At 45.5% G+C, this 10,770-nt stretch overlaps 1 protein-coding gene across 1 annotated transcript in view; it reads left to right on the top strand.

Annotated features, from left to right (window-relative positions):
• The first annotated feature begins 8,530 nt into the window (after nt 1–8,530).
• Nucleotides 8,531–10,770, top strand: part of CRIP1 (cysteine rich protein 1) — a 40,440-nt gene continuing 38,200 nt past the window's right edge. Inside the window, exon 1 of the mRNA XM_040333109.1 lies at nt 8,531–8,634. Coding sequence (XP_040189043.1) covers nt 8,595–8,634 — 40 coding nt within the window. The 5' untranslated portion in view covers nt 8,531–8,594. The remainder of the gene's footprint in view (nt 8,635–10,770) is intronic.

Below are 10,770 nucleotides of genomic sequence, written 5' to 3'. Positions count from 1 at the left end.
CACATTTGCAAATCCTCTTCCCCAGCGGGGGCTGGATTTTTCTTTGTAAAGAAGAAGGGCGGAGAATTGAGGCCTTGCATCGACTATAGGTGCCTAAATCGCATCACGATTAAGAATGCATACCCGATTCCGTTGATTTCCGAGTTGTTCGACCGTCTCAAGGGGGCAACGGTCTTTACCAAACTCGACCTGAGGGCTGCGTATAACCTTGTAAGGATCAGGGAGGGTGATGAGTAGATGACCGCGTTCAACACCAGGACCGGTCATTACGAATCTCTGGTTATGCCCTTTGGGTTGTGCAATGCGCCCGCAGTCTTTCAGGAGTTTATCAATGATGTTTTTCGTGACCTGTTGCAGCAGTGTGTAGTGGTCTACTTGGACGATATCTTGGTATATTCTGAATCCATGGAGGTCCACATCCTGGACGTCAAGCAAGTGTTGCAACGGTTACGAGAGAACAAGCTTTTCTGTAAGCTTGAGAAATGCGAATTTCACCGGTCCCAGGTAACCTTCTTAGGTTACATCATTTCCGCGGAGGGGTTCTCCATGGACCCTGAGAAGGTTTCGGCAGTCCTACAGTGGCCACAGCCCACTGGCCTTCGTTCCCTGCAGCGCTTTTTGGGCTTCGCCAATTATTATCGGAAGTTCATCAGGGACTTCTCCTTGCTGGCCAAGCCTCTCACGGATCTGACCAGGAAGGGCAGTAATTCCCATGATTGGCCGGCCAAGGCCATCCTGGCTTTTGAGGCTCTAAAGTCAGCCTTTGCTTCGGCTCCAATACTGTCTCATCCCAATCCTGGGTTGCCCTTCGTCCTTGAGGTGGATGCGTCTGAGATGGGAGTAGGCGCCCTTCTGTCTCAGTGTCGGACACCAGAGGGACCTCTGCTTTCCTGTGGGTTCTACTCCAGGAAACTGTCTCCCGCAGAATGCAACTACCAGATTGGTGACAGAGAGCTGTTAGCTATCGTGCAGGCTCTCAAAGAATGGAGGCACTTGCTCGAGGGTTCTGTGGTTCCGGTTCTCATGCTGAAGGACCACAAGAATCTGACGTACCTTTCGGAGGCCAAGAGATTGTCACCCCGTCAGACCAGATGGGCTCTGTTCCTGTCACGCTTTAATTACGTGGTCTCCTACTTACCCCGTTCCAAGAACATCAGGGCAGATGCCTTATCACGTCAATACTCCGAGCTGTCCAAAGAGGATTCGATACCGATACTGAGGAGTTGCGCACCCGGCTGTTGCGAACCTACCATAACTCCAAGACCGCGGGCCATCCTAGAAAGAATCAGCTGTTCTGGGCTGTCTCACGCTTGTTCTGGTGGCCTTCTCTACGGTCCGACATTGCCGCATATGTAGCGGCATGCTCTGTTTGTGCCCAGAATAAATCCCCTCGGCATCTTCCATTGGGACTTCTACAACCCATTCCCAATGGGGAGCACCCATGGTCACACCTGGGAATGGACTTCATCGTGTACCTTCCTGTATCCCGAGGCCATACGGTCATTCTCATGATTGTGGATCGGTTCTCCAAAATGTGCCACTGTGTTCCATTGAAGAAGTTACCCACTGCACAGGAGTTGGCCACGGTTTTCGCCAGGGAGGTCTTCCGGTTGCACGGTTTGCCTAAAGAGATAGTTTTGGATCGAGGGAGTCAGTTTGTGTCCAGGTTCTGGCATGCTTTTTGCTCTCAGTTGGGTATTCGACTCTCCTTCTCTTCGGCTTACCACCCTCAGTCCAATGGGGCCGCAGAGCGATCCAATCAAGCCCTGGAGCAATTTCTTCGTTGCCATGTCTCCGATCATCAGGACAATTGGGTTGACCTTCTGCCATGGGCTAAGTTTGCCAGGAACACGGTGGTTAACTCTTCCTCTGGGATGTCTCCCTTCATGGCCAATTATGGGTTCCAACCTGCTGTATTACCGGAGTCATTCTCTCCCCAAGATGTTCCGGCTGTGGAGAACCACTTTTCTGCCCTACGTGCTTCATGGGTACAGATCCAGAGGTCCCTCAGGGTCTCTGTGCAGCGCCAGAAGCTCCAGGCTGATCGCAGACGGTTGCCTGCTCCTTCCTACCAGGTCGGAGATCGTGTATGGTTGTCCACTCGCAATCTCAACCTCTTAGTGCCCACTCCTAAGCTGGCTCCTCGCTTTGTTGGTCCCTTCCGTGTGCTCCGCAAGGTGAACCCAGTTGCCTATGCTCTCGCGCTTCCACCTGGTATGCGGGTTTCCAATGTGTTTCACGTTTCCCTGTTGAAACCACTAATATGCAATCGTTTCACCTCCTCGGTCTCATCCTGTCCAGGTGGGCGATCATGAAGAATACGAGGTGAGCGATATCCTGGACTCACGCTTGGTCCGTGGCCGGTTGCAGTTCTTGGTCCACTGGCGTGGGTATGGTCCAGAGGAGCGTTCCTGGGGTTCCTTCCGCAGATGTCCATGCTCCTGTCCTCCTCCTAGCCTTCCACACGCGCTTTCCCCAGAAGCCGTTTTTGCGCCGCGGAGGAGGGGCCCTTGAGGAGGAGGTACTGTCATGGTCTTACCTCTTTGCAGGCTTCTCATCACTGACATGTGCTAGCAGCCATCTTGCTTCATGGGGTTCTTGTAACCTGTCACACCCTGCGGCTCCTCCTTTCCACTGGGAGGAGCTGGCTGCTCAGCATATATATAGGACTGCAGCTGCAGCATTTCCTCGCTGGGGCCTCTTGTCTGACACCCCTTCTGTGATCGTGCTGCCTGCTCCTGGTCACCGACCCGGCTACGGACATTCCTTCTGGTTCTTGATCCCCGGCTTCGTTTCACCCCGTCTTTGGCTACAGACTCCGGCTTGGCTGACTCTCATCCCTGGCGATCGACCCTGGCACCGTTCGACGACTCTTCTGGCTGTTTCAGCCGTCAGTGTGGACTTTGATCTTGCTGTTTGGTTTCCAATAAAATCTTCTTATTCATTTATCTGTTTTATACGTCTGATTCATGCTTCCCTGACAGATAGTTTACCATCTACTCTGTTGAGGCAGGGTAACAGTTTTTTAGTATAGTCCTTTTCTTATCTTTTTTTTTTTTACAGTCCTTTTCTTATCTTATGTTTCTTATCTATAGTCTTGATTATGAAATCAAATAGCAAGTTATGCAGTGAACCATCCATCTTAAGCTTCACACTATATCCTGCATCCTTATATTAACTCAATTGTGGCTAGGGTACGCCCCCCAAGCCAGGAGATGCAAGTCGCCCCATCAGGTAGTCGGGGAACCCCGACGAATCCCTGGAGGGACATAGTCCGGGCCCGGCAACACTAAGGTCTCAGAAGAAGAGAAAAGAATAGAGAAAAAAAAGGGAGGGGAAGGGCAAACAGAGAAAAAGAATAAAAAAGGGAGGGAGGAGAATCAGAGGGTTTAGGAGACGGGGAGGGGAGGGAGGACTCCACACTCTTCTTCGCACCAACCAGGGAAATCCCTAGAAAGTGATCATCTGGGGATCATTTGTCAAGTATCTGATCCATGGGTCCCATATTCTATTGAACTGCTTCATTTTATCCTGGACAATTGCCGTCAGTCGTTCGTTTTAACATGATCCAAGAAAGTTTATGTTTAAGTTGGTTAAATGATATGACTGCCGACTTCCAGTTCCTAGCTATTGTGATTTTGGCCGATATGAATATCTACCTTGCAGCCCAGGAGTGTGTGTTTTGGGGACTTGGTCAGGTTAGTCTGGGTGAGGGTATAAATGAAATTATAGACTCTGATCCAGAATCTCCGTACTGTGGGGCATTGCCACCATATGTGGTATACCGTCCCTTCCTGACCACAGCCCTGAAAACACTTAGAAGCTCCAGGGACAAAAGCTGCCAGTCTAGTCAGCACTAAATACCACCGCATTAGCACTTGTAATTCGATTCTATAATTGAGATGTTAATCAATGATCTGGAAGCTGCTATAGTCATCGAGTGCCATTCCGCTAGTTCCAGGGTTTTCTGGAAATCTAATTCCCATTGACTCATATAAGTCAATTTACCCGAGACATAGGTCAAAATGGTATAAATTGTAGATATGTGACATCGAAGTTTGTCAAATTGTCGACACATATATTTCCTTAGGTGTCATAGTTGCAAGGTCTCCTTTGCGTGATAGAATTTGCATATAGTGGTATATTTGAGTATAAGTAAAGAATTTCCGAATCCGGTAGTTGGTACTTTTCTATCAGCAATCTTTTGGATAGCATGCCCTTATGGTCACAGAGGTCTGCAATACGTAGGAGACCTTTGTTGGACCACCATTTAAAAGCAGAGGGGGTGAGGCCGGGGGTAAAATCCCCATTTCGCAAAAGGGGAGCCAATGGGTTTTGGGGCGATTTAAACTTATGGGTCCTCGACAATCTATCCCAAATATCTAGGGACAAGGAGAGTGAGGGGCATAGAATCATTGTATCAACAAAGGCCTGGGGAATGCCAAGGAAAAAACAAAGCCTACTTACCGACCAGCTCGCAGACAACCAATTGACCTGTCTAACAGTATGCGTTAAAAACAGGGGTTTTTGTCCGCACCAATTTGCAAACGCATGTGTGAGCCACAGAGCCACGTCATGGCACCCTGGAGTCTGTGGTCCTAACACTAAACTATAAGTGTCCCCACAATGGAGGCACATGCATTCTGATGGATAGATGAGGACAGGTGGACTGAAGGGCAGCCCATCCCTTCTTAAAGGTACAGGAGCACACCAAACACTCAGCATGTAGCACAGTGACTGCAAAGGTGCTGGTGCGCTGCTGGATCAATGCAAACCACCACAGGTGAAACAGACTTGTCCACCGCCCTCATCTATAGCTGGCCATCGCAGTAAGCAGCATTGGAAGGCTAAAACAGATATCAACAAAGGCCTGGGGAATGCCCGGGAAAAAAACAAGCCTACTTACCGACCAGCTCGCAGACTAGAATCATTGGCCTTTCCTTCATCGGCAACCACATAATATGTGAGATTGGTGTGGGATAACAGGAACAGGATTTCATGGTCATCCACGGTGCATGAGGTTGGTGAGAGTGAAATTTGGTAAGTTGGTCTAATTGGGCTGCGGAAAAATATTTTTGAAGATCTGGAAGTCCAAGACCCCCCTTCTGTTTTGGTGTGAGCAATGTGCACCTGTTCACCCTAGGCCTCTTGTCTCCCCATATATACTTAAGGAGCTTTTTTTGGAATGCCATCAAGTCAGATCTATTAAGCGCCACTGGTATATTACGAAACAAATACAAAATCCTTGGAAGAATATTAATTTTTATAGAGTGTAATCTGCCCAACCACGATGGAGGGTGGACTTGCCATCTGGACAGTTCTGCTGTCAAACGTCTATACAGAGCAGGGTAGTTGTGCGAGTATAAGGTATGCAAGGAAGGGGTCAAGTTGTTACCTAGGTAAGGCAGAGCTTCCAGCTCCCAGTGAAATTGGTGAGACTGTTCAGGGGCCTTCTGAGTAGGGCTCGGCGGGAAGATGTTAAACACCCTTGATTTGTCATGTTTTATTTTAAGGCCCAAGATTGCCGAAAATGGTTGTAGAATTGTGTATAGGTTGGGGAGTGATGTGATAGGCGATGATAAAACCATCAGAATATCGTTAGCAAAAAGTATGCACGTATGCTCCCTATCTCTGCATACTATACCCCTAATATCTGGACAGGTCGGATCTTTATTGCAAGAGGTTCCATTGCCAGAACAAACAGCCATGGGGATAGAGGGCATCCCTGTCAAGTTCCACTACAAATATTAAGAGATCCGAAAGAATATCCCCTAAGCATCAATGATGCCAATGATGTATCGTACAGCGTTCGAAGGACAGACAAAAAGCATTTCCCAAATCCGTAGCGGGACAAAACATTGAACAGATGGTCCCAAGACAGGGAATCAAATGCCTTATGAATATCCAACGAAAGCAGCATACCCTGTCGAGGTCCTTTGTGAGCACAGTTAGAGTGAATAGCGGAGATTCTGTCAATAATTCTGCGGGTCTGGTCAGATGTCTGGCCGTTAGGAACAAAACCCACCTGGTCTAGATGAATATATTGTGAAAGAAAGGAATTCAACCTGAGGGCTAGTACTTTTGTCATTATTTTTAAATCAATATTTATCAGGGAAATTGGAAAGTAATTGGAGCGCTCACCATGATCGTTTCCCGGTTTTGGTATCACATGTATGTATGCCGCGTTTTCATGTTTTGGGATATTGTTCCCCTTTCTCAAGTCATTAAAGTAGGACAGTGGTTCTCAACCTTGTTAGTGCCGTGACCCCTTGATAAAATTTCCCAAGTTGTAGGGACCCCTAACAGTAAACTTATTTTTTATTCCTTCTCTTACTCCTTGGTGGGGGGGTGGGGGGGATGGGATGAGTGGCAGTACTGGCGGGAAGTTGGGATGAGTGGCAGTGCTGGTAGGGGGTGGGATCAGTGGCAGTGCTGGGGAGAGTTCTGATCAGCCAACTTGGGTGCTCTTGATTAAGGTCATCTGCTGATCTGAGAACTGTAGTGGGGACTTTTAATGGCAACTCTTATCACAGGTAGTGTTACTCACTGTGTCTCCGGCTTCACGGTGTCTCCAGCTTTGTGGTGTCTCGCAGCAGTGACACCTATGCCGAAATCAGGAGGTGTGGTCTCCTCCAGCCCCTCTCACTTCACATTCCTCACCAGTCAGCTGACCTCTAGCCTCTGCCCCCCACCCATGCCGTGAACTAAATGGGCGGCTGCGAAGAGGCTCAGTGGGGAGCCGTGGGCTCCAGGAACAGGCCAGCTGGGTAGCTGCGAAAAGACTGGAAGAGCAGTGCAGGCTTTAGGAACATCCCAGGATTCGGTGACCCCTGGCAAATTGTCATTTGACACCCAGGTTGAGAACCACTGGACTAAACCAACTTATGGTTCCCTCCCCATGCTGGAAGATGAATCAACTTGTGGATTTTCGGTCTGTGCAGTCCTTGGCCCAATCAGCATCCATACATCCGACCAGTTTTGCTAGGAACTGTAACTTCATCTGAATTGTTCCTTTGAGGTACTGTATCACTCTTTGTATTGCATTCCAGTCACGCTGGCAGAAAAAGCTGAAAATTTCAATGCCCATGTCTGGTCTTGTCAAAGTGGCAACATATAGCAGCTTACCGATTGCTCTGTGATACATGTCATTGTTGGGTAGCAAGTTTTATGCTTCATTGCTCTTTAGTCTGGTTCCATAGGAGTTTTCACTTCATTTGCATCTTGCATTTGGATATGTTCCAAGATTTCAGAGATTTTCAGAGATTGGTTGAGAAGATAACTTCCATCTTCTTCTCTCTCTATTTGGATTCTCAGATAGTAGCTAATTTTCTCTAGCTCTTTTATTTCAAAATTGTATTTCAGCTTGTTAACCATCTGATTGTGATCCCCTTTTTGTTCAAAACAGGTTATAATGTCATCAACATAGATAAGGATGTATATCCATCTGTCTTGTTGATTCATGGAGTAGAGACAGGGGTCTGCTTTACTTTTTGAGAATCCCTCTCTGGTAAGTACTTTGTTCACCTTCTCGTTCCACAACCTTGAACCTTTTTTTTTGTGTAATCTGTTCTTTTAGACTAGTCTAAAACATTAAATACATGTCATGTATCAAATCGCAGCTCAATTCCCATTATTTTTAATTGACTTACTGTTTATTTCTGTAGAGCGCTTCCATCTCTGCTGTGGGTATGTGAAGCCCACTAGCAGTCTCTCCTGGGATATTGTGATGCTGGATACTCAGCATGCATCCCCCAATGTTGTGCATGTGCACCATACACAGGGCATAGCGCAGGAAGATTATCTTTTTGTCTCCTGGGATTGATGACATGCATATCCCAGGAGACATTGCAAAGCTGTAAATCACGTCGGCAGCCGTGAAGGAGGAAGTCAGAAACAAATACAGATTTACTACAGTAAGTGATTCAGAAAAAAAGTTATATGCCAAATTTCAATCACTGCACACTTTACTGCTGGGTGGAGAAAACTTAAAAATGTGGGTGAATCTCCACTTTAAGACCATAGATGCTCTTCTGAAGTTTACACATAAGGTTGTCTCCTTGCTTAAACCCTGGTGGTTGCTCCATGTAGAGGTCTTCCTTAATGTCTCCATATAGGAAAGTCTTTTTAATGTCTACGTATTTGACTATCATGCCCTTCCCGGCTGCAGCGCTAAGAATCGCTCTGATGGTGGAGTGTTTTACAACGTAGTGAATGTTTCATCGTAATCTTCACCAAATTTCTGGGAGTAACCCTTTGCAACTAGTCTGGCTTTATATTTGTGGATATTCCCTTCTGCGTTTTACTTTACTTTGAAAGTCCCCTTGCTTCCTAAAGTTTTGCAGTTAGGTGTCCAGGTTTTATTTTCTTAAAGTGACTTCAACCTAAAATATGTCACTTACAATTTTTTTTACATATGTGCAGGCTTAAGGGTTAACGTTAAAATGTATTTGTGACAGAAGAACTTTTCACAAGTATATGTAAGCCGTGTGCAAAGTATCTTCCCCTCCTATCCTTGCCCCTCCCAACTCTGAGCAAAAACAGTAACTGAGTTGCTGTGCACACTATTTCAAGTTTCCTACATCACCAGAATCAACATGCCCAAGTGTCCTAAGTGCCAGAAAGAAGTGTATTTTGGTAAGTACAATACACAGCAAATGTACAGCCTTTTATCTGACAACACACTGTAAAGTCGTATGAACCGTAGCAATAACCTTTTATTAGTTTAGTTGCTTTAAAGCAATATCTGCTTTTTCTTGTAATGCATATAAAGATAATATTTAAGACATGAACAAGTGGAAGTTTATTAAGTGTAGAAAAGATAGTCAATCATATTTTATCATTTTGACTAAATTCTAAAATCTAAATTTTATTGGATTCTCTAGGTGACTGTACTTTGATTATCACTATTGTCAGTTGCATAGCCTTATTAATATGCTGCGATTAATGCAAAAATATAAGATTCTAGTATTTTTGGGCAAATGGATTTCTCTTTATGACATAAACTGCTTGTATGTTCTGCTCTGATGATACTCACTATTCAAACACAGGGTACACATACTGTATATTTCTGTAGAGACAGTAATGTGACGGTGCAGATAAAGTATCATCTGGTAAAGTAAGGATCATTTTGTCAAATGCTGCACAAATCTAAAATAATGAAAGTACTATCTGGGGGAGACATTCGTAAAGAATCACTATGTCCCTCGGTAAACTTTATCTATAGCCAATGCATCAACAATCTCAGAAAGTAAAGACAACATCATATGTGTTATCTATACGGTAAAATTGCCAGCATATTTTATGTCAGAGGTTGAAGATTTACAAATAAAAACAGGAATATATTAAATTTATACTGTATAGGTTAGATAGGGAAAGCTGAAACTGGTTGCTGTAGGCAATAGAACTCTTTTTCTATGCTTCTGTCATTATAGCCCAGCCTTATTTTTAACTTATTTAATATAAAAACCTACTAATCATATGGATGGAACATGTAGGGTGTAACAGGTTCCATCAGCTGCAGTCTCTCTCCAACCCCCTCCCCCCTCCCTTCCTTTCACCAGTGACAACAGCCAGGCATTGTCTCAGGGCTCCCACTGACGTTCTTTGAAAATAATGTCGCCTGCGGGGCTCCGCCTGCCCAGCCTTTGTGGCTTTAATGAACTACCATGGCCCTTTTGAGCGCTCAGGTAGTTCATTGCCTTTTCCTGTCAATGTGTATCTGCCTGCCTGTACAAGCAGACAGATACACTGAGACGTCCACAGAAGTTTTGCATGGCACCCGTAATCTGCTTGTCGTGGGTGCAATGCTTTCCAGGCTCCAAGTAAAAAAATAAAATAAATGCACAATTTTTTTACATGCAAAAAGATGTGTATTTATTTATTTACTTATTTTAAAGCTGAATTCATACTTTAACCATGTGATAGCAATCAAGTAAAAATAAATAAAAGAAACATTTTTAAAAACAATAAAAATGATTTTAAAATTTGCCATAACCCCTGTTTATCCAACACACACCTAAACACAGCTCATGATGTGCAAGTGTATGTAAACCATTGTTGCAGCACACGTGTGATGCCTTGCCATGAATGTCAGAGTGAGAGCAATCATTCTAGCACAAGAGCTCCTGGTTAGCTCTATACTTATGAGCTGTAAAAGCTTTTAAAGTGCCACCTATGGAGATTTTTGGGTACCGTAGTTATTTGTGATATTGCAGGTGCACACAATTTGAGGACTTGGCATGTTACAAAGTTACAGTTATTCTGGATGAAAAAAAAGACACTAATCCATTCAGTTCAGCCAACATAAAAAACAAAACATATATGTTTGATATCTATTTACTCAACGCAACCGTATCTTTTATATTTGACCAAAAATGGGTATTATATTGTTTGTGTTTTCCACTTACCATATTTATCGGGCTATAACGCGCCCCGGCGTATAGTGCGCACCCCCGAACTTGAAGGAAAATTCCTGCAAAAAAAAAAATACTTAGTTTGGATGCCCCTCGTCGGTGTCTTGCCCGTCGTCCATCGCGTCCTGCCCATCATCCATCGCGTCCTGCCCGTCGTCCATCGTGTCCATTGGCGGCCTCGTCCGGTCCGGTGTCTTTCGCGGTGTCCTCCCTGTTCGATCCCCGCTTCCCGCGCTGTGTTCGAACCACTGCGCCGACATATACCGAGCGCAGTACACTCGGGTATAGTCGGGCGGGCTCGGCTCCTCTCGCGTAAAGGACGTACAGGACGTGACCGCGAGAGGAGCCGAGCCTGCCT

Source organism: Rana temporaria, chromosome 13, assembly GCF_905171775.1.
Source record: "Rana temporaria chromosome 13, aRanTem1.1, whole genome shotgun sequence".
NCBI lineage: Eukaryota > Metazoa > Chordata > Amphibia > Anura > Ranidae > Rana > Rana temporaria.
This window is presented reverse-complemented; position numbering and strand designations above follow the sequence as displayed.